At 34.4% G+C, this 23,785-nt stretch overlaps 2 protein-coding genes across 2 annotated transcripts; one reads left to right on the top strand and one right to left on the bottom strand.

The window, feature by feature from the left end:
* Positions 1 to 37: 37 nt before the first annotated feature.
* Tango1 (transport and golgi organization 1) lies at positions 38 to 14,390 on the bottom strand. Its single transcript, XM_090120597.1, has 13 exons — positions 14,183 to 14,390; positions 12,307 to 14,013; positions 11,988 to 12,187; positions 11,339 to 11,630; positions 10,768 to 10,964; positions 8,767 to 8,898; positions 8,406 to 8,554; positions 8,092 to 8,193; positions 7,211 to 7,422; positions 5,875 to 5,998; positions 5,451 to 5,639; positions 4,591 to 4,703; positions 38 to 1,354 (listed from the first exon to the last, which is right to left on the bottom strand). The coding sequence occupies exons 1-13, from the start codon at positions 14,277 to 14,279 to the stop codon at positions 1,311 to 1,313; spliced, it is 3,558 nt and encodes a 1,185-aa protein (XP_089976723.1). The 5' UTR covers positions 14,280 to 14,390; the 3' UTR covers positions 38 to 1,310.
* Positions 14,391 to 17,151: 2,761 nt separating this feature from the next.
* On the top strand, positions 17,152 to 23,363 carry LOC149909018 (uncharacterized). Its single transcript, XM_090101620.1, has 7 exons — positions 17,152 to 17,209; positions 17,302 to 18,726; positions 18,941 to 19,094; positions 21,667 to 21,928; positions 22,109 to 22,232; positions 22,550 to 22,710; positions 23,099 to 23,363. The coding sequence occupies exons 1-7, from the start codon at positions 17,152 to 17,154 to the stop codon at positions 23,318 to 23,320; spliced, it is 2,406 nt and encodes an 801-aa protein (XP_089957746.1). The 3' UTR covers positions 23,321 to 23,363.
* The last annotated feature ends 422 nt before the right edge of the window (positions 23,364 to 23,785 follow it).

Consider the following 23,785-nt stretch of genomic DNA (forward strand, 5'->3'; position numbering starts at 1 on the left):
ATAGCGTGTGTGTTAAAGGGACAATAATGGACTAAAATTAATTGAAAATTATTTTAATTCGTATCTAATACAATATACATTATTATCATCTAATAAAACAATTTTTAAATAATTAGGACTTTGTCGTTGTTGACAGATGATGTTTGAAACCAATAAGTACTCAAATAGGAAAACATTATAAAACATACAGTAAGCGAAAATCGTGAATATTTCATAATAATAATTTTAAGAAACCGCTTACTTCGTTTGAAGCAAATAGCTTATCAAATGACATAAGGTCATCGAGTTATCATAGCAATGACAATGTAAAAAATTACCGACATTGATAGATCAGGTACAGAAATTCAACATAAGTGTAGTTACATATTACACGCAATTTGGTTTAAATAGAACAATAAAATGGAGATATTTTGGTGCAAACTATACGAAATTAACAAATTACATAACACCTTAATAATAACTCAACCGTGTGTTAAGAGACTTGCAAATATAACATTTAGTTTATACTTATTTAGTATTGACTTCAGATTATAATACTTATTGCTGGAGTGTCCGTGGCCCCAATAAACAGCTTCGTAATAAGATAACAGCTTTAATAAACACATTGTTTACTACATGACGTCATATATTAATATACATATATAATATTATCAAGGAGAATGTCAAAAACAATCTTCCTTTAAATCAAATCAATTGTTTACAAAAATTCAATTCATTTTTATTATAAAGAAATCAGTATTATTACAATTATTGCTCTTTAGAAGTAATCTTATCATTAGTACGTAACACATTGTACAGAAACAAAACAGAAAGTGTTGTCTAATTATTATTGTTCGAAGAAACAGTATTAAATTAATTAGTCTAAAATTATGTAGCCGTCATACGTATACATAAGTATCATCTTTACCGATACATGAATTTTCTACATTTATGACATTCTCCTTTATGAATACAGTTCAATTATAAGAAACATAATATCTAGATAAATAAATAAAATGGCAGTTATTGTTGATTCTTGAATACAAAGGAAGAGAATAGAAACACAAGAGCCGAATACAGTTAATTGAAGTCAACCTTGCAATGAGTAATATTAGAATTTTGATACAAACTAATAAATCTAAATATATAATAATTATTATATATTACTATCAACATAGATACAAATTATTCGCTCGTGGTGGTATACTAAATAAAGCATTACATATATTATCTAAAATTGTTTTTATTTTCGCCAGTATCTCCCTTATAACAAACCCCAATAAAGTTATCCATCCCAAAGACTTTTGGCCTCATAAATTAATTTCTAACAATCATTTCTCCGACTCGGTCGAACATCCCGAACCGGAACTAGCGCCTGAAATGAAGAAACAAACTATTTAGTTAAGAATAAACATGTACATAGATTATAAATATATAAATCTCGTGTCACAATGTTTGTCCTCAATGCAATGGACTCCTAAACCACTTAACCGATTATAATAAAATTCGCACACCATGTGCAGTTCGATCCAACTTGAGAGATAGGACAGTTTAAACATGTAGGTACCACGGGCGAAGCCGGGAGGGACCGCTAGTAGATTATAAAGAAAAAAGCGTTTGTAATCGAACTTCTCTGATATACAATATGATCGAATTTAACGATTTTTTAAACGATAGGAAATTAATATAAAAAATTGTAAAAATTCTCATTTATAAAAGGTCCGCCCCGGCTTCGCCCGCGTTTTCAAAGAAAAACCCGTTCCCGTAGGATTTCCGGGATAAAACCTATCCTATGTCCTTTCTCGGGTATCAAAATACATATCTCTATACCAAATTTCATGCAAATTGGTTCAGTAGTTAAGGCATGATTGAGTAACAGACAGACAGATTTACTTTCGCATTTATAAAATTAGTATGGATTTGAATGAGAATCTGGGTAAAAAATGTCCCGATAGAAAAAAACGTTTACCGGGTCACCTAGTCGTATTATAGACACATAACTTCTACGATTTTCTTTCAAATAGATAATTAATTACAAAATGGGTATCTTTAAGCATTAATGATTTTTCTTGTTTAATTGTACTTATCTTATGTTTAGCATATAAAAAGCTTCTACATTAAATTTTATCAAGGTTAATACTTAATGGCATACAAAAATAGATTTATAAAGGTTAAACAATTAAATAACTTGTTCAACTTTTACTTGTTTATATTGTTCTGATAAATATATACATATTGGGATGTTCTAATTCAGTCGTATAATATTTACGATTAGTCGATTTAGTTTCAGGGACAAATCTAAAAAGATTGCAAAATCTTATTGTAAGATGCATATTATCGTCTCAATTATTATTTATGAAGCACGCATTATAATTCCTTTACATGACATCTTAAAATATAAATGGAATTAATTAAATGGTTTAAAATATATAAATAATGTCCCTAAACTAACTAACTACTAAAACTAACACTCTATAGTAGAATCATTTTCGTGATTGAAAAAAGTTAAGCAAATGTGCAGTTCTAACAAAACGAAATAACATATTATTATGTCGCCGTTACTAGGTTACGTTGTTGAATATTGTTGAACTGTCAAATGTTGCCTATTAAATTGGCTCAAGAAGCTTATATATATTATACACTGGAGATTTCAGTATGAACATTAACTAGTAACAAGAAAATATGACATTGAATGACGCCTGTATGTTTTTTATTCCTTTCACACCTAACTTGGCAAGTGGGTGTGAAAGGGATAAAAAACATACAGGCGTCATTCTTTGTCATATTTTCTTGTTACAAGTTAATGTTCATACTGAAATCTCCAGTGTATTAGATATAAGCTTCTTGAATTGGCTCGACTACAATGTGTCACTATGCGCAGTCATGTCACGCAGTATTAGTTAGTTCTTTAAAGAAACGAATCTTCAATGGCGGCGCTTATCATTCCCTCTCGCTCACACACGGCCGTACGGTATGCAAAAAAAAATGGAAAAATAAAATTACTAAAATGTATTTGATTTTCCCTATAATAGTTTTTATCATAAATTTACAATGACAATTATGCATTTGCGAAAGTAAATAATGTTTTATTGGAATTTGACAAAATATGTTCTTTGGGAAAAGTTGTTCAGTTTTATGGGCTTATTACAAGTATTATGGGGATTTTATTACATTCTGTATACGTAAATATGATAATTCATATAAATACACAAATACAATAACAAAAAAGTTTGTCAACAAACAATTTGAAATAATTAATAAAATAATTATCAATTTACGTTATTTTTATTTTCTTTTTTGATGATCCTACCATCTGTCAAAGTCAGCTTTGGCCGCCATTGAAGATTCGTTTCTTTATTGAACTGACTAATATTAATAAACATCAATATATCATAGAGTCGATTGTCGAATGTCTAATTACGATAATACAATTCAGTTGGTTTAACAAATCGCCACGAAAAAACGGCTACCTATCCATAAATTTCAATAATTGTAGCTACGTCATTTTTTAGTGTGTTCGCTTGTGCGGTAGCAATTAGCGGTTTTTCAGCCAATACCCAATTTGTTTCATAACAAGAAATATTACCGCAGCTGTCAAATCTTGCTCGAACACGTGTTATTAAAACACTCGACATTTAACTTAACCGGTGAAATCGAGCGTGTAAAGCGGAAAATTGCGGAAGGCACATTTGCACCATTTAAATACATAGTTGTAAATAATGAGCTCCCAGTGGGTAAAGCTTACAAATTATTATTAATATTAATCATAAAATGTTTAACTGAACACTGGTAAAACTAGTTAATTGTCAGTGCAATTTTGAAAGTAGGCCGCTTCATTCCTCACTGAACTGATTTCAGGTATTTTTTATCAGCTGCTATTATTATTTAATATTAAAGCAACAATGTTGTGTTGATTAATTATCCATCCGTTGGTAAATATATATGCAACAGCCGTTAATATATACCATACTTTCCGCCCGTAATGAACACAAAAAATTCTTGAATAAACAATGTAAAACACGTTAAAGAAAAAAAAATGGGTCAGTACTATGATTAAAAATCGGTAATTTGATTGACGTGCATAAAGTATGTGTTTTTTCTGTAACTCATTGTATACATTTGTAATAATTAGCATACATTAATGCTTGCGTTGGAAGTTTAAATTATATCCGTCAGATTGAGTGTTTAATAGATTATTAAAAGTATATTGGGGCAATAGATTTGTTTCATCAGATATAGATAGCAGAATCAAAATATTATAATCAAATAGATTCAATAATACATTTCAAATCTCTTTATAGAGCAATATAAGCTATTATTCTTACTGATATCGATAACAACTATTGCATTATGTCAAGTCACTCAGTCACGTGCAATAGTTTCAATTTACGGACCAAAAAATGTACTTTAATCAAATCTTTGGCGTTTCGAATTATTAGAATCAAGTTCATCATCATAATATGATACAATTACATAATTCCTAGTGTCATATTTTTTTGCTTTAGATAGTCACCACTCACCATATCTCTATATTCTATATATTCTCGAAAACATATAATATTGTATAGAACCACATTTAATATCTAGAAGCTTAATTAATGTAATAAGTACCTGAACGTGTAGAATATCTTCGCCTCCTCGGCCTTCTAGAATCATCTGAGTTATATTCGGTCTCAGTATCAGCTGGCCCATTTCGGGATCGAGAGCCTCTGCCACTTTCGTACCTGTACATAAAAATATAAGATATGATGTCTAATCACACCCCGGACACTCCAAACAAAATTATCGTTTTGACAGTCCCACTGTAGAGACTGCAAATGTGTGTGTTAACGCTTTATGATTGGCACATTTGTGACTAGCGTAAAGAAATTCGCGTTTTTCTGATGAAATACATTTCCTTAAACAGCACAATATCTAACCACGAAAAACGATAATCACTAATCCAAAATAATAAAATTACTTCAAGTCAATTTGATTAATGTTGTCAATCTTCGTTGCATATCGTCCTTTCAAAAAAATGCGGGCCATCTATTGCGTGATCGTGCGGGGTGAGGTAAGTGTTTAATTTTGGCGGGAGGCGGAGTGTCCGTTCTGTAGCGTTTAGCTACTATTATGTATTCTGTGGTCTAATTGCGAGAGTGTGGGAAAGAGATAGCACTAGGCCACCCACCTCATCAATTTTCCACACTGGAAATAATACTGTCATAATATGTTACGGGTATTAATATGTTACGAACTATGGTTCGGGGGCAGGATGGTGTTTGAGTTGCTACTGTGCTGTCAAGTGGTGTCTTGATTGTTAAATAAATGACACAAGCAAATTGTAAATGAAAATTCAAATATTTATACATGAATTTAATACTAATAGTTACAGTCAACTTTACTAATAAAATATGGATTTAAAATCTGAATCCATGAATAAAGTATGTATCAATTAGATATGTAATAGATGCTCTAATATGAATAGATACCTCTCTATAGATCGTCGCCGAGACCGCGGCGAGTAGGGCGAGCGTCTCGAGCGCGGCGAGTAGCGGCGGCCGGGCGAGTACCGCACTGTCTCGGGCGAGTATCTGCTCTCGGGCGAGTATCTGCTTTCGGGCGAGTATCTGCTCTCCGGCGAGTACCGGCTGTCCGGCGAGTATCGCCGCTCGCTATATCTAAAAAACAATAAATACATTGAAAAAAAAAGCGAAAAAGTTTGTTGAGAGTAAAATTTCAAGGTCGCGTCATGGCAATACATGAGTTTAATTTGTATAAAAAAGAGCGTGATTGCCGATTTATTTATTAAATTAGACTTCTTCTAGAAGCACTTTAGAATCGTCATAACATTTTTAAAATTTACCACCGAGTTCCCGGTTCATTTAATCCAATATACGTCTGAGTTAATGTTACCTAGGCGCATGCGGTGAGGGCAGGCGGCCGAGCGGCGGCGGGCGCGGCAGCGGCGGCAGCAGCGGCGGCGGCAGGAACGCCAGCGGCGGCAGCCCGTCCGGCACCTCCAGGGGAGACGCCACCGCTGGGACACGGGGAATTTATTACATCACATTTTTATAACACCATGAAAGAAAAAAGACGGGTTGCACTCCGGGAGTGCCGGCAGAAGTGAAAACTCGATTATTAACGTTGAGCATGTTTGATATCCATCCGTCTTACGCTTTTTCGATTAGGTCACGTGTCCTGACTCCTGACACAAGTTTAAGATTTTATACTCAACGCTGCTAAAGAAGTTTTCACTTCAAAAATCTTCATTTAGCTATTATGACCACAGAAAATATAGAATTTATTTTATATGTTACTAGCGACCCGCCCCGGCTTCGCACGGGTGCAATGGCGGCCGGCCGGTACCGCCACAAACGCTACGTCCCGCAATTTTTAAATCTGTAATATCTTCGAAAATATTCACTTAAATCATACGGTGTAAAGGGCCATAGATCCATAGATCTATATTAAATGAACTATGTATTCAAGGTATTTAATTGGTTAAGGATTAATGCTGTATTGGTTAAAATCGCTTAGAAAATTAGCCATTATTTGTCGTAAAAAGTAAATGACAAAAAAGTCATTGTGGGTTATCCATAAGAGATAGACATATGCCATCACGGACTTTTCTGAAGACCTTTTCAATGTGTACAATATACTTAGTACATTATTTTGATAAAACTCGTAGGGTTCAGCCTGCGTTTGCAATGTAAGCGGAAAAAATGTAATTATTTACGACATCACATTAGAAACCTCAAAAATAACAGTACTTCTCCACTATTTAATGGATGTTATTATATATATAAACCTTCCTCTTGAATCTATCTATTAAAAAAAACCGCATCAAAATCCGTTGCGTAGTTTCAAAGATTTAAGCGTACAAAGGGACATAGGGACAGAGAAAGCGACTTTGTTTTATACTATGTAGTGAACTTAGACAGTTTTCAAGACATGTGTTTTTTCAAAAATGCCTTTGTTAAAAGAAATGAATTTTGGAAAGAAAACGAATATTCGTGAATTAGCATTACTTCAGTTTTCAGTTTCCACTACCCACAGTCATATCTAATTAATACTCACGTCTATTTGGAGAAGCGGAACCATCAGCCTGATGCATCGCAGCTAGCTTCCTCCTCAAGGCTGTTGCCTCATCTTTCGCTGCCTCAGCCTCGCGCTTCGCCTGCCTCGCCTTGAGCCACGCGGGTGACTCTACCTTGCACTACTCACACATTCATATCTAGTTAATACTCACGTCTATTCGGAGAAGCGGCACCATCAGCCTGATGCATCGCAGCCAGCTTCCTCCTTAGCGCGGTGGCCTCATCCTTCGCCGCCTCAGCCTCGCGCTTCGCCTGCCTCGCCTCGAGCCACGCAGTATGCGCACGTGTCTCCATCTCACTGATGGCGGTGCGTCTAGCCGACTCTTGTTCCGCTAACTCTAGAGTTAGCGTGTCACATTTTTCTCTGTAATCGATTTAATTCAAATAAAATAAAACTGCATTTGTGTGGTATTAGTCAGTTCAATAAAGAAACGAATCTTCAATGGCGGCCAAAGCTGACTTTGACAGATGGTAGGATCAGCAAAAAAGAAAATAAAAATAACGTAAATTGATAATTATTTTATTAATTATTTCAAATTGTTTGTTGGCAAACTTTTTTGTTATTGTATTTGTGTATTTATATGAATTATCATATTTACGTATACAGAATGTAATAAAATCCCCATAATACTTGTAATATGCCCATAAAACTGAACAACTTTTCCCAAAGAACACATTTTGTCAAATTCCAATAAAACATTATTTACTTTCGCAAATGCATAATTGTCATTGTAAATTTATGATAAAAACTATTATAGGGAAAATCAAATACATTTTAGTAATTTTATTTTTCCATTTTTTTTTGCATACCGTACGGCCGTGTGTGAGCGAGAGGGAATGATAAGCGCCGCCATTGAAGATTCGTTTCTTTAAAGAACTGATTAATATCTGTTAATTTATGCATGCAACGAATACGATTAAAGACAATTTTTTTAGTATACTTTGTAAAATATTAATTAAATCAATATATGACATTGAGATGGTTATTGCATTTGAGATTTAAAATTATTATTGTGAAAAACATTATACTCACTTGTATCTTTGCACCTCCTGTTGCATTAATTCAATTTTCTCAACAGTACTTGCAGATTCACCTTGTTTGCTAAGCCACAAGGATTCTTTTGTGCTTAGTTCTCTGGAAAAAAGATTTTAGATAATTATAATTTTACTTGATGTAGTTATTATCATTTTACTTTCATATCAAAATATAACCACTAATGTCTAAATTCAATTTTTTGTTACAAACATAAAGTTTCATTCATATTGCTTTTGAAAAAGTGAATCCCACTTAAACACTATATACAAAATTACAAATACTATGGAAAATTATTATTTAGTGTCACTTACTTTAACAATTCACATTCCCTATCTTGGAAATATTTCTCTAGCACATCAAGTCTAGTGACTGCTTCGGAAGCTTGTTGACTTGCGGTTTTGTATGATTCCTGCATTGTCTTTAAATCATCAGCGAGACGCATTCTCTCTTTGTATTCTATCTGTAATGAGATAAATGTAAATTATCAATTTATGGTTTTAAATTAGACTTTTGATTTTATGAAATTGTAGATGAATAAATAAATTTTTATGAAGCACAAATTTTCATTAAAACATTAAAAACACATTAAAAATTAAATCACATACAAACATGTGCCAAAAAATTTGAGTTTTTTTTATGGTGAACTAAAACTTAATAGAATAATACTCTTACCTCATATTTCCCCATAAACGACTCCCTTTCTTCAAGAGCTTTAGCTAGTTTAGCTTTAATTTCTGTGTGATCTATCAGAGATGTGACATCAGTGTTTGAGGGTGTGCCACTCTTTAATTCTTTTATAGCATCCTAAAAATATTAAATGTACTCACAACTTTATATCAAAAGTACTAGTAGTACTTTGCTTTTGATATACAGGGTGGAAGGTTAAGATGGGGCATGAAGGGCAGGTACCTTAACCGTTGTAGCTACGTGAAAACGTTCTTACGAGACTATCCTTAAATTCTTGAGAAATTTTAATCTGCATTCACAGATTTTCAAAAAAATGTACGGTCAGCAAGGAAATCGGCAGTTTTCAAAAAAAAATTTTTTGATGCCAATCGATCCAGTTTCTCATGGGGATCAAAACACTCTAAAAGACCAACTGAGGTATGAGTACTAGAAAAGTCAGAAATCGCGAAAAACTATTTCCACACATTTACTAAGAAAATAAGTGATTCAACAAAAGATGCGCTAATAGAAAACTCATAAAATCATTATCTCTACTAAATTTGCCCCGTAACCATCTGCAAAATGCAACTCTGCGTGCATAGTCCCCAGATTGCAATGCTTGGACTAATCGCCCATGGCGGTAGCATTTGTAGCCGTATTTCTTCCATGTTTTTAAAACTATCCAGTGCGAACAACCAACTTCAACGGCAACTTGTTTTGAAGAAATTTCGGGATATGCTTCCACAATTAGTGCCAAAATTGCTATCACCGTATTCTCATTCAATACGCGTGAACGACGCGGACGTGTCAAGCTTTTCTTAAATGAGCCACTTTCTGCTAGATTTTTTACAAGATTCGCAATTACCTTTCGCGTCGGTACATGTCGCATTGGGTATTTATTCCTGTACCATTCCAATGCAACTGTTGGGTTTTTATTAGGGTGCACTCACACACATCAGTCACCGTCACGGCACCGATGACTGATCGGTGACGGTTTGTGTACGTATCCACAAACACCAGTCACCGTCATGTTGTCCGTCAGTCACGTCGCCGGTTTGACTGAATCATTGAACACATACATCAGGTTAGTCAGTGATTAGACGTGTGTCACGCTAGAGAACATGTAGCAATTATTGACGGTAGCACGACGCTGACTGAACTGAGACGTGACGGCACCGGGTGAGTGGGGATAAAAGTATGATACATGTATGGAAAGATTATTTGACGTGCCTGACCGGTGACGTCACTGATAGATTTCGTGCCGGCGACTGTCGTGTGGGAACAGAGTCATACTAGAACTATTGATACATATTTTTTTTTAATCCTGTCCGGTGACGTGCCGTGACGGTGACTGATGTGTGTGAGTGCACCCTTATTTAAAAAGTAAGCCTCTAACAGATCTAAACTTTCTAAATTATTTAAGGACATTTTTAGTGAAGACAGTGTGACTTCTGGTAACTTTTGTTTTCTATGTGTTATTGTTTACATAAGCCATAAAAATGTGACGTGTTCGTTCGATATTCAAATTTAAATAATTTTTCATCTCGTGCACGAGCTGCCAGCCACCGCCCGCTCACGCCCCCGCGTCACTGGCATGTTATGTTGCTGTGCCTTTGTCTTTTTACTTGTTCATGAATGAAAATAGTTTTTCGCGATTTCTGACTTTTCTAGTACTCATACCTCAGTTGGTCTTTTAGAGTGTTTTGATTCCCATGAGAAACTGGATCGATTGGCATCAAAAAAATTTTTTTTGAAAACTGCCGATTTCCTTGCTGACCGTACATTTTTTCAAAAATCTGTGAATGTAGATTAAAATTTCTCAAGAATTTAAGGATAGTCTCCTAAGAACGTTTTCACGTAGCTACAACGGTTAAGGTACCTGCCCTTCATGCCCCATCTTAACCTTCCACCCTGTATAGTTTAAATCATTCAAATCCTTTATAAATAAGTTTATTTTTTATTTTCATTATAAAATCGCATATATAAAAGTAATAAACAAAATTTTACCTTAAGTGCAACAATTTCATGTTTCTGTAATTCTATTCTATTGTGGGCTTCCGAAAGCTCATGATTAAGGTCATCTAGTTGTTTTTTCTGTTTTTTAAAATCTTCCAATGCTGTTTCAGCGGATGCATATTTCAATTGGTAGTTATCTCTGTCCCTACTTACAGATATCAGTTCTTCTTCAAATGCTTGGATTTTACCTGATAAGTGATAAGGTAAATGATTTCATATATTCTGAGAAATTATTTATGTAGAATATTCGAAACCCTGTTTTCTTTGAATAGTCAAGTGGAGAGTTTATAAAGGAGATCAATAAATATAAAATTTAGTAATTGCTATTATTATTAATCAAATTACTGTAGTATAAATGAAGAGTTACTATGACACATACTACACCAATCTTAAAAAATAAAATTTAAAAATACAAAATGCATAATATAATGGTTATTGTAAGATAACATTCAACATAATTACATAGTACAATATAATTATTTATGAAATTATTGTCTCTCTGTTCATAATTTATTTTGATCTACTGAATACTATTTCTAAAAATATTTTTGACGTTTCTCACCGTTCAATTCTGCTATTTGCTCTTCCGAGTGAGCTCTCTCTGCCAAGAGTTCACTGAGAGTGTTTTCAACTTCACTCAATGTGTTTTGCAATTCCCCTGCAGTGTTTTCTGACACTCTCAGCAACTTTTCGTTGTCATCCAAAGAGTTTCGTAACCTGTCGTTTTGTGCTTTCAGTTCATTAATTTCTTCCTTCAATGACTGCACCATATCATCCATACCAAAAGAATTGTCTTCTATTGAAGTCAATTTATTCTTTGTAGTTGAAAGCTCCTCTTTGAGGATCTCACACTCCTAAAACAATAGAGTACAATGTTAAAATATGTTGCATATATATAAAATAATCATTGAAGCATATTATGATCATATTATTAAGATATTTTTTTTTTGTTTTAGTATATGGATAATGATATTACATTACACTGCACATTTTAATAGAAAAAAACGATATGCAATTATATGTTAAAATCAAGTAAAATGTGAGTTATACCTCAATTAGCTGAAAATGGACTGGAATGAAAGAATAGAGTTAAATAACATAGTATGACTGTTTTTCAAATGCAAGTTAAATTCAAAATAAGTAGGAAAAAAAGTTAATAATTAGTAAAAGATCATATGAACATACATTTTAATGATAAAGTAAAATGTTACCTTAGTAGTAAAAAGCAATTCGCGTTGTAATTGATTTATAATACCAATGAACTTGCTATCTTGCCGCTTATTATCAATATAGTAATAACCCAATGTGAACAGGAGAACAGAAGATGCAGTTGTTAAGAGGAAGGCTAAAAGTCTATTACGCTGACTGAATGATTCACCATCACAGTAATCATTAGTATAACAGGTATCCTCTGAAATTATTAAGAAATTATAATTTTAAGTGACCATTAGAAGACATTAAACTGATTATCAGATTGATAAAAAAAATCCTTCTTTATATAGATTCATTGAATAATAAAGTATTTCTTACTGGCAGTATCAAAAAGTATGTCCGCTTGTTCAGTCGTTCCCATAATTGAGTTAAAGGTAGCGTATAAATAGCTTATGAACGAAAAGCTTTCTGACTCTTCACTCTCTGGTGCATGTACAAGGTCTGGATTAAATATGGGTTCAGGAGGTGCCTCTGTTGTAGGTGGGATCATATCAGCAACAGTTGTATAAATGCTTGAGAAGAAACTCTCACTGTCTTCTTGTGAAACTGGTGTTTCAGTGGTTGAACTGAATACTTCTTCAATAAGATTTTCGGTGGATGTTGTTATAAACTCTTCAGTGACTGTATTAAATTCTGTAGTCTCAGTTGGTGATTCAGTTACAGGTGGCGTTTCTGTTGTAACTTCCTCTCTATTCACTCTTTGAGCAGTTGTATCAGCATTTTGCATTTGTTGAAGTAATAAGTTTATATCTGCCGCAGGAATGGTCTGCGTATTTGATTCATATAAAGGTGTTGAAGTCTCAACGGTTGTCTCTGTTGTCACTGTTGATGTAGTCACGGGGAGCTCAGTTGAATCTGGTGTAGATGTGGTTGGATATGCTTCTTGTTGTACTGGTTTTTCAGTATTTTGTTCAATATCTGTATTTGTGCTTGTATGGGATTCATCATTTTGTTTATCACTTTCATTTACTAACTCTTGTGAAGGTGGATTTTCCGTCGTATCAATCTGAGGTACCGCCGATAATGGATTGTTATCATTTTGTGCATCAACTGTGCTAGAAGAAAGTGGTTGTTCACTAGGTATATTCTCTTTTAGACTTTCTTCTTGTTTATTTTCCTCTTCTTTATTAATATCACTATCAATATTCACTGGTGGAGTAAATTCATTTGAGGGATTATTTTCACTCAGTTTTTCTTGTTCTTGTGTATTTTGTATATTTGGCGTAGCTGATACATTTTGTTCACTTATGTCAAGTTCTAAATTAGTAACACTTGGTGGTAGGGATTCGGCCATATTCATCTGGGTTGAATCTTCAGGAATTTTATTAGAATTAGCATCTTCACCTTTATTTTCTATAAAAGCTTCTGAAGCTTCTTTATCTGATTCTATTGGATTAGGTTCATTTATTAATTCTTTACTTGCCTCTTGAACAACATTATCTTTTTCAGAATTCTCAATTTCTACACCTTTATTTGGCACATCATTTTCATTTATTTCTTCGCTTTTTTTAAGTTCATCTGATTCAATATTTATTTGATCACTGCTTTCTTCCATCTTTAAGGGCTCAGTAGAGCCTTGATTTAAAATTGTTTCAATATTTTGTGGGTTTACTGGGACATTTTCATTTTCTTGCCTGTTCATAATATCTGCTGCAGTTGACATTATGGTATCTGGTGATGCAGTAGTACTAGCATCACTCTCTATTACTTGAGATGGCTCTGTTGTGTATATGGTAGTTCCTTCAAAAACTTCATGTGGTTGTTGTACTTTATCAGGCTGAACATTTGGAGTTTTCGTTATTGCTTCTATAGGCAACTCCACTAAATTCTTTGAATAGATTTTTGTTTCTGTTAAAAACTTTGAACTCACAAATCCGAAATTACCATTAATTTGGGCATACCACAAATCACGATTACTTCCAGCTGATTTCATAAAAATAGTTGCTTCGGAATTTCGTTTAAAAGATATGAGATCTCCATCGACACTATTGTAATTTAGTAACGTTTTAGCTTTTGATATGGGAGCTGAAAATATTAATAATTGAATGTAATAATTATATTTTTTTTATTCATTGCATATTTAACTGGAATTAAAACGGTGAAAGTTCCATTTAATATATTTATGAATACAAAAACATATTCAATTAAAATCATAACATATCGAACAGATTGTAGTTTTCATTGAATAACTTACCGCTACATTCTTGGTTAGCACACAAAACTTTATCAGGTAACCTACTGTAGGAAGCTGTGATAAACACAGAAAATACTAAAATCTTCAATAGGATCATATTGGCATTATTATAATATTTTTACAATATATTTTATTTCTTATAAAAATTATAGAACAAGATGTAAAGCCACATCATCTGTCAAATCGTTCGGACGTTCGATTCGAATGTTCCATTTTACGCGTTGTATGTTGACATATGTCAAGTGGTTGTCAATTATCTGAAACTAAAAAGAAAAATAAAAATCTACCTATATATGTGTACTTGATGTGTACCTATAGCACAGATCTATAGTCCTAATTATCTAATAATTATTATAGTAATATTCTTAGGTAATTTGGTACACAGGGTAACACAGTATATTAGAGTACAATAGAGTCTGGCAGCTGGCTAACGAAAGATGAGACTGGAAAAAGGCGGCAAATTAAAAAAATCAATATACATATTATGGCAACTGAGGTTATAGTTGGAAACACAGGTTGGAAATGGAAAGTGGTTGGAAAAGTAAGTGTTACAGATATACAGATAGAAAAAAATACACCGAGTGAAAGCAAGAAAAAACATAATAATAACATTGACCGACTATTACTACGTATAGAGGAGGCACCGCCTACAAGAGGTAGGTCCGCTCAACAGAGGTCATCCAGCCACACTGCATTCTGTCGCTTTAGGGCGATGGTCACGTTAATGTCTTGTTTGTTTTAAAGCAAAAAAACATGAAACTCATCAAATATGCTCTCGAGTGTGTTACAAATTAGGGGAGACCGGGTTTGGTTGTCTCACGGGTTGTTTGTCACAGCGGTCTTAACACAAAACTGAACTATCGAATAAGTCTGTTGAACAGCGTGGCAAGAGCGATACAGTGAAAACGCTGTCCCAACTTCGCGTCAGACCGCTCCGATCTGCCGTGAGGGCCTCACACGTGTTTATTGTTTTCGCACAGCAAAAGTAAATTTTTGTGCTGCTGTGTCGAACCTCGTAATTATACGTTCTTGTTTTACAGTAATAATCTTTCAGTTCATTTGATGATGATGAAATGTGTTTTATAATATCGTAGTATAGTTTTTTAGATATTCATTGATCGGAATTTATTTTCAATTTTATTTTCATAAAACGTGTTATGGGGCTCTTTGTCACAAATTTTCGGGGGCTGGTTGTCACCTATCAACCAGCCCCCTGTATGCGAGATGACTTTAATTGCGTTTTGAGGTTGTTTGTTTTAGCCGTAAATTTTCAATCAACACCGGAAAATCACCCTAACAAACCTGCTGGAAGTCCATCTGTCCTTGATGACTCTATATTGACTCACGATTATTATTGTTTGCTAAAATTGTGATTGATTAATATTCAGACTGAAATAAAAACCGTAGACACGGTTTCATTTGGTTAAGAGTTCTTAATTAAAAATTATTCCGTAAAATTATAAGACCAAAGTGTGACTTTCTATTTATAAATTGCCTGTTATTTAGTACGTGACTACCTACCCTAGGCATTGTGACAACCATGCCTGACCCGGGGTTATAAGTCACATTTTTCTTTAGAGTGAAGATACAAAATATTTCTACAACTGATAATATTACACAAAAATACGTTTATTTATTTTGTAACAGAATAATTACACTATCTTTTGGTATACAAATATCATTCCTAAACAACGTATTTTGGAAGTTACATAAAAAAAGATAAAAATGTGACTTTCATCCCCGCTCTCCCCTACAATATTGCACTTATAATTCAACTAGATTTCTGCCCGCGGCTTCGCCCGCGTTTGCAAAGGAAAACCTGCATAGTTCCCGTTCCCGTGGGATTTCCGGGATAAAAACTATCCGATGATGCGATTAAATAATCGCAGCGATTTTAAAATTGTGATTTGTCACATTTTGCTGCGACTGCTCGCGACGCGATTGTCGCGAAAATGAAATGCAGAATATGAAATTGTATGGTACCGCGCGCACTGCGATAGTAAAATCGCACACTCAGGCCCGGCCGGCACTTCACTTGTGTTTCGTCTGTCCAACAGTAAACATCGTAGTGGTAGGTATAGGTACTGTTTGGTAAACATAAACTCAGTAATTTGTCAAAAATTTAAATTTATTTATTTATTTTTTTAACACTTTATTGTGCAAGAAACAAAATATACATAAAGGTTACATTAATAAAAAAAAAGCACAAATGGCGGCCTTTTGGCGGAATTTTCATATCAGAAATATCATATGGATATCCATACATGGAAGTTCATTGTATTTCTGATAAAAGAAACCTTTGACAATTCTATCTGCAGTAAAAAAAAGGATGAGTCCAATATTGACGAATTTTCTTTTTTTTTCCTTCTTATCCTCCGAAGTAGTAAATAAAGACAAGCAACTTGTACGAAATCCATGATGAAAGTGAGTAATGATCACAATTAAATTATCGCTGTGCGCGCACCGTACTCTCTGCGATTTTCTACAGCGCGATTTTGAAATCGTGTCGCAAAAGTTAAAATCGTGGTGCGCGCTTTAAGTAGTAATAAGTAGTAATAATAGCTCAACGAATAAAAATATAAAGTTCCCTTTCCCGTGGGATTTTCGAGATTAATGTCCGGGATCAGTTCTCAAACTATCACTGTACCAAAGAAGTAAATCCATTCAGTACTTTTTGAGATTAGCCCGGACATACGTACAGACAAACAGACAAAAATTCTAAAAATTATATTTTTGGCCTCAGCTATTGTAGATCACGCTCCGAGACTTCTTTTAAAAAAAATATTCAATGTACAGTTTACTTTCCTACGATTTTATTGTGGATAGATGAAGGTTTCAACTTTTTCAGTCCAACCTATTTTAACAACCACGAAATAATTATTGACGTGTTATTGACAATACATATTTAATTGACCAATTATATAAAAATATTATTAAATATTTTATAAAACATCTACAAAAAATATAAAATGACGTCCTCACATATTTCTTTACTGGATTTATCAAAACAACTCAATTTTCAAATTGGTATGTTATGCAATTTATCGTTTCAACTTATCGAAATGTATGATGGAATCTATTTAAATATTAGTTATTTGTTTATTTTATTGTGATTGTAGATGAAGAAATAAAAAAACAACTCTGTTTTGCGGAAACCTTAATAATAAGTTGTGGTCATCATGAAGGCGATGTCCGAGATGATAAATCAGAATCAGACTGGACTTGCGCAGAATCTTCTGAAAGCGAGATTTCTGAAGAGGTTCAACACGAGAGTTACAAAAAGGAAAAAGCCTTATTAGTAGAAGAAAAGCAAGAAAATCCTGAAGAGGATGTGGAAAATGATTTTTATTTTTACTTTTTTCCAGATTGCTCACAGCCGCTACCAAATAAGGACAGCAAAGCGAGCATAATAATTGAAAATGGGTTGCCCAAATTAAACCCTTCATCAGCAGCGAAACATCATGATAATTGTACTTGTGTAGTGGATAAAAGTGGCAAGTGTTCTTGTTTTACGAAAGTGCCTTGTAGCTGTGGAGCGAAGGTACACGAAGAATGTAAATGTCTTAAATTAGAAAATATTTGCCTGTGTGATGATGGAAAGCCGCAAGTTGCTTGCACTTGTAAACCAAGTGATGTTTGTTTATGCCATCCTGATAGTAAGCCACGCCCTATATGCACATGTGGACAGATTAATAAACCTTGCATTTGTCACAAGGGTAAATTTCCTTGTCCTATTTGCGTTTGTGAATGCAAACCAACATGTTCTACATCAGAAACAAAGATTGAAGAAATTGGAGAGGACTCATATGAAGAAGAAAATAAAGCTTATACTGAAAATCCTGAAGAGTCTGCGAAAGAGCCGTGCACTTGTCAACAGGAACCACCTAAAAAACTATGCTTTTGTAAAAAAGGCGAAGAATGTATTTGTGAAAATGATTTATGTATTTGTGATATACGGCCACCGTGTGTCTGTGAGACTATCGAAGGGCAAGAGCCGACGTGCAAGGACGATGAGATTAAATCTGTTTGCAGCTGTCCCGTTATACCCGAATGTACTTGTTCAGCAGGATCTCCAAGTAAATGTTCGTGTTTACCAAAACCGGGTACTTGCACTTGTGGAGACCCTCAAGATTGTAAATGCTTTAAATCTTGTGAATGCACAGAACCTTGCATTTGCGATATACAACCAAGACCAGAGGCGATATGTGTATGCCCAGAAAATGAGATAAAAATTTCGGATGGTTTAATTTGTACATGTCCATCCAAGAAAGAAAAGCCTAACAAATTAAAGAGAACAAGAGCTGGAAAGCATGGATATCGATGGTGCCATGACGTGGATCCTAAGCATACATTTTTTGATTATGCTTACGACCGACACAAGAAAATATCTTATAAGGAGCAGGAGAAGGAAAAGTTGAAAATATTGGGCCTCTATGAAGAAGAACAGACTAATGATGTTACGTGTCCAATTCATGAAGTTAAAACTCCCGAATTTAAGAAAAAAGTCCGTAAACCATCATTGGATTGCTGCAGCGCAGTTGGAGGTAAGTATAATTTTTTTGAAGTGAAACTTCTTTAGGCCCGTTGAGAATAAAATTTCAAGGTTCCGTCACGTCATGGAATAAGACGACGATTTTGGTATCTTTGAATCTTGTCAAAGAAGTTTGACTTCTGACACGTGTGCTCGGCACACACGCTCTTTTTTACTATTTATTTATTCAAAAGCATTTCTTTGTTTCTTATATAGTTTTTGTTTAGGTATAAGTATAAGTGTTGAGACACTTGGTGAAGACGAAGATAAGTTTTTAGTTCAAGTAGTTTCGCATTCTTCTAAAAATGGAGCCAAAGCGGGCGCAAAGCTCGTTAGTATTTTGGATAGCAATTTACATACGATGGAAGAAAGCAGAAACGAGTAAGTTAATTTCTCAAAACTATCCTATTACTTAATAATGTAACCTCTGATAAACAATATAATCTTAATCTATATATATGTCACGGCTAAAGGTAGGTGAGAACATAAACTTAAGATTAGCCGGCTAAACTTAGGTTTATTTTCGACGAGGTGTTAATGTTAGTTTGTTCTATCTTTAGCCGGCTAAACTTAAGTGTAACCGCAGGCCCGTGGCTAAAAATGTCGGGGTGGGTAGATTTGGTTAGCGCCGGGCCGGTGGAGGGCTTGAGGGGCCCGCACAGTGCCAGAAAACACTCGCCCTGTTCCTTACATGTATTATAGTAACCAAATCTACCCACCCCGACTCAGGGCAGAAAGCTGGTGGCTAGGTTAGGTTAGGTTAGAACTCTTAAGACCCGCACGAGCCGAGCGAGCGCAGCGAGCGTGCTGCGGCAGCAGCCGGCGAAGTGCCAGAAAACACTCGCCCTGTTCCTTACATGTATTATAGTAACCAAATCTACCCACCCTGACATTTTTAGCCACGGGCCTGCGGTTACACTTAAGTTTAGCCGGCTAAAGATAGAACAAACTAACATTAACACCTCGTCGAAAATAAACCTAAGTTTAGCCGGCTAATCTTAAGTTTATGTTCTCACCTACCTTTAGCCGTAACATATATAATAAAACTAAGTCGATAAAATGTGCGTGCCGATAAAACTTAAAAAGGAGTCCCGACACGATAAAGGGACTTATGTGGTGTGATAGCCCTTTATCCCCCCTCGAACAAGAAAGTTCCCGTTTTAATCTAAAGGGCATGTTTTTAAAGATATAAGGGACTTTCCGACCATTCAACTTGGAAATTAAGTGCAGTGACGCCATCTGTTATCGAATATTTGAACTTCGGAGACTATACACAATAGTCATAGTGTATTATAGTCTCCATAGTTGTGAGCCATTGCAGCATGTGTAGTAGTGGCGCGAAATTTAAAATTCCAATTTCAATAAAATCTTAAATTTTAATTTTGTGTATTTAGACGTCATTATTTAACGTATATTTTGGAGTTAAAGCGACATAATTTTAGTTATCCAAATTAGTTCTCAAAATATTTAAAAATTTAGGTTTTTAAATTTCGTGCCTTTACTTCATACGCTACCGCTACAGAAGCTAGAAAGTTCCCGTTTTAATCTAAAGGGCGTGTTTCTAAAGATATAAGGAACTTTCCAACCCTACATAGTGGCGCCATCTGTTATCGAATATTTAAACTTCATTCAGGACAACGATTGTTTGGGTTGAATTTCCAAAAGCGTTGCGAGCAATTGTAGCATGTATAGTAGTGACATGAAATTTAAAATTCCAATTTCAATAAAGTCTTAAATTTAATTTGTTGCTATAATAAAGTTATTAAATTTTGTGTATTTATACGTCATTAGCTAACTTATATTTTGGAGTTAAAGCGACACAAAATTAGTTATCCAAATTAGTTCTCAAAACATTAAAAAATTTAGGTTTTTAAATTTCGCGCTTTTACTACAAATGCTACCGCTATAGAACCTTTTATTATGGCGGACGATAATGACCAGAATACTCTAGAAGGTGTGAGAGAGAAAATATTTTCGAAGTGTCTCTGAATATATAAGAGCCCGGTGTCGCTCACCAGAGTTAGTTTAATTTGAACAGCGAAAAACTTCCCCACTGAATTTACAAGTACCAGGAACGCCATAACACTGCCTTCGTCTGAAAATTGGAACTCCAATCATACTACTCAGAAATCTCAACTCCCCAAAATTATGTAATGGAACTAGAATGGTCGTAAAACAGCTATCGAATAATATCATTGAAGCTGAACTTATTTCTGGAAAGACCAAAGGACAAACAGTATTTATACCTAGAATACCTCTGATCTCTTCGGAATTGCCATTTCAATTTAAAAGACTGCAGTTTCCAATAAAATTAGCCTTTAGTTTTACAATTAACAAAGCGCAAGGACAAACTTTAAAATAATGTTGTGGCATTAACCTCAAAGAATCCTGCTTCTCTCACGGTCAGCTATATGTAGCTTGCTCAAGGTAGGAAATCCGAAAAAATTATGTATATATTATACTCCGGACAATAAAATGAAAAATGTTGTTTATAAACAAGTATTGTAAATAATGAGAAAACGTTTTCAATAAACTTTTTTTTTACTTTTTACGTAATAGTTTATTTTTTTACTTCGACTCTACCACGTCATCTCATATCAACTCCCGGGCGAAGCCGGGTTTTTTAGCTAGTACTATTATAAAGGCGAAAGTTTGTATGGATGTATGGATGTATGGATGTTTGTTACTCTTTCACGTAAAAACTACTGAACCGATTACAATGAAATTTAGCACACATATAGAGGGTAACTTGGATTAACACATAGGATAGTTTTTATCCCGGAAATCCCACGGGAACGGGAACTATGCGGGTTTTCCTTTGCAAACGCGGGCGAAGCCGCGGGCGGAAATCTAGTTCTTACATAAATAATAATCTGTAGAAACTCGAAAAGATGAGAAAAATGCCTACTATTTAAGGGAAAATTGTGATGGGAAAACCAATGATCTATTTCAGACAAATAACAAAGAAGGATATAACGAAGGAGCGTCGAAGTTACATGACAATTTGTGAGAGCGGCTATTACAATAAAGTGACCCGTATTTGTGGGGAACGCCATTTTGTAAAACGCATTTACCATTCCTTCGAAGACGCTCGCAATTTTTTACTAGAAGGTGCAAACGTAATCCTATTGCGATATTTTGCGATTAATCGATATAAAGGGACGATAAAAACTGATACAGTACTAATTGACGGCTCAATATGTGAAAGTATTTATGTAAGTACATAATATTATGTAATAAAAGTTAATACCTTAGGAAAATATTATCAATGTTTCGAATGCCAATAATCTGTTCTTTGTTTCCTTATCCTCTTCCCTATTCTATCCGTAATTATGCAACATTAAGCGTCAGAATTCTATGATAGATATTATTTTAATTATAAAATTCGTTTTAAGGTATGTATGGGAACTAGCCAAGCGATTGTCAATGGAAAACCCCTTTTCGTAATAAAGGTAGAGCGACATATCATAGAGCCATCTGGATATATCCATCAAACATTGATAGTTTTAACCCTTAAAGGTACAGTACTTATAATATTAACAGATTGCGTTTGCTATTCATTATAATATACTTACTTTCAGTACTACCTTATATACTTATATACCTATACGTTTCATTATATATATTTTTACATATGATCTAACGAGATTTATGATTATGTTGTAAAAAGGACACACTGCAACTCATATGAAATCGTTTCTAAAAAACAATCATTCGATATTCTTGTATCGCATTGTAAAGAAAACGATAGGCATAGTCTGATACTCTTGGTACGTAAATTTTCCTAAAAATAATAGGCTTACACCAGTTTCTATGTTCACTCCCCTCCACCTAAGGTTACCTTGTGAGCCTCGAGTGGGCGGACAATAGCTATATAATTCACCTGAACCCGCTGCTTCGCGTCGTTCCCGAAAAGGATGAGATAGAACCACACGAGCCGTGCCGTGAGAAATGGAGGAATGATCTGCAATTGTTCTCGGATTACCTGGACTTTAAGGCTAGTTTCGCGGAATATTATATTTGATAATATGTTGATATTATGAGGGTCTGAGTTTGTGTACGTGTGTAGGTTTGTTTGTTTTACGGTCCATATTTTCTGAAATTCGGCATGAATATCTAGTTTATATACCGAATAAACGTAAAACAAATAGTAGTAAGTATATCCGAAAAAAATAGTGTTCTCGTGGTAGTTACATTGATAGAGCATTTATAGCAATTTCTACTCTGGAGTTATAAAAACACTACAAGATAGATATTATACATAAATGAGTATCTATAGTATTTGTTTACTGTCTTTTTCGAATATACCCAGATAAAGCCAATCAAATACTATGAGATCAAATAACTTTCCACATTATGTCTTACGAGTAATATTCCAATCACAGAGTACTCGGTCGTCAGAGGGCGCTCGCTACGTGACCGAGAACGGCGAGCTGGCCGGCACGATACGCGACTACCTCCAGACGTTGCTGCTCCTGCGACCCCACGACGCATTACACTTCACCAGACATTACTTCGGAGCTGCGCTGTCCGCCCTCGATCTACCGCACAACGAGTACTTCGATCCGTGCACTAAACATGTTAGATATTACTTTTTTGAGGAGTGATTTTTTTTGTAATGTATTTTGGTTGTTAAAATGGATTGACGAATAAATCTGTGCTCTTTATAAAGAGATGTCTTTTTTAGGAATCCTGTATGAAACATACTAAACGATAAGTACATCTATAACCTATGTTCTATCAAGCCCTAAATGAATAGGTAGGTATATTACTGTATTCATTTAGGGCTTGTTGTATTTATTCAATCACAGGCAGATACGGCCTACACTGCAATTTAACTAAATATACAAATGAGGTTACTAATTGTAACCAGTAGATAACGTCATTTAAATACATTAAATATTTCATTTGTGTTTAGCTGGTTAAATAAAATTATGGTTCGGTGCTTGCAAATATTTTTTGTTTTTTGGATATAGCATCAGGTATTATTTTAGTGAATATACACTTAATTTTAGTGTTCAGTTTATCATTTTTTTTCATTGTTTTTGTTAAAGAGCGTGTGTGCCGAGCAC

The sequence above is a fragment of the Colias eurytheme genome, chromosome 4 (genome assembly GCF_061535395.1).
Source record: "Colias eurytheme isolate Ceu_HAF_F1 chromosome 4, ilColEury1 Martin Lab GWU primary, whole genome shotgun sequence".
Taxonomy (NCBI): Eukaryota; Metazoa; Arthropoda; class Insecta; order Lepidoptera; family Pieridae; genus Colias; species Colias eurytheme.

Coding starts and splice junctions, on each gene's coding strand:
- Tango1 (XM_090120597.1), bottom strand. CDS start 14,279: ATGATCCTATTGAAGATTTTAGTATTTTCTGTGTTTATCACAGCTTCC. Junction 14,014..14,182: donor TGCTAACCAAGAATGTAGCG/GTAAGTTATTCA, acceptor TAATATTTTCAG/CTCCCATATCAAAAGCTAAA. Junction 7,423..8,091: donor CAGGAGGTGCAAAGATACAA/GTGAGTATAATG, acceptor AATCGATTACAG/AGAAAAATGTGACACGCTAA.
- LOC149909018 (XM_090101620.1), top strand. CDS start 17,152: ATGACGTCCTCACATATTTCTTTACTGGATTTATCAAAACAACTCAAT. Junction 18,727..18,940: donor TTGCTGCAGCGCAGTTGGAG/GTAAGTATAATT, acceptor GTTTTTGTTTAG/GTATAAGTATAAGTGTTGAG. Junction 22,711..23,098: donor CGGATTACCTGGACTTTAAG/GCTAGTTTCGCG, acceptor TTCCAATCACAG/AGTACTCGGTCGTCAGAGGG.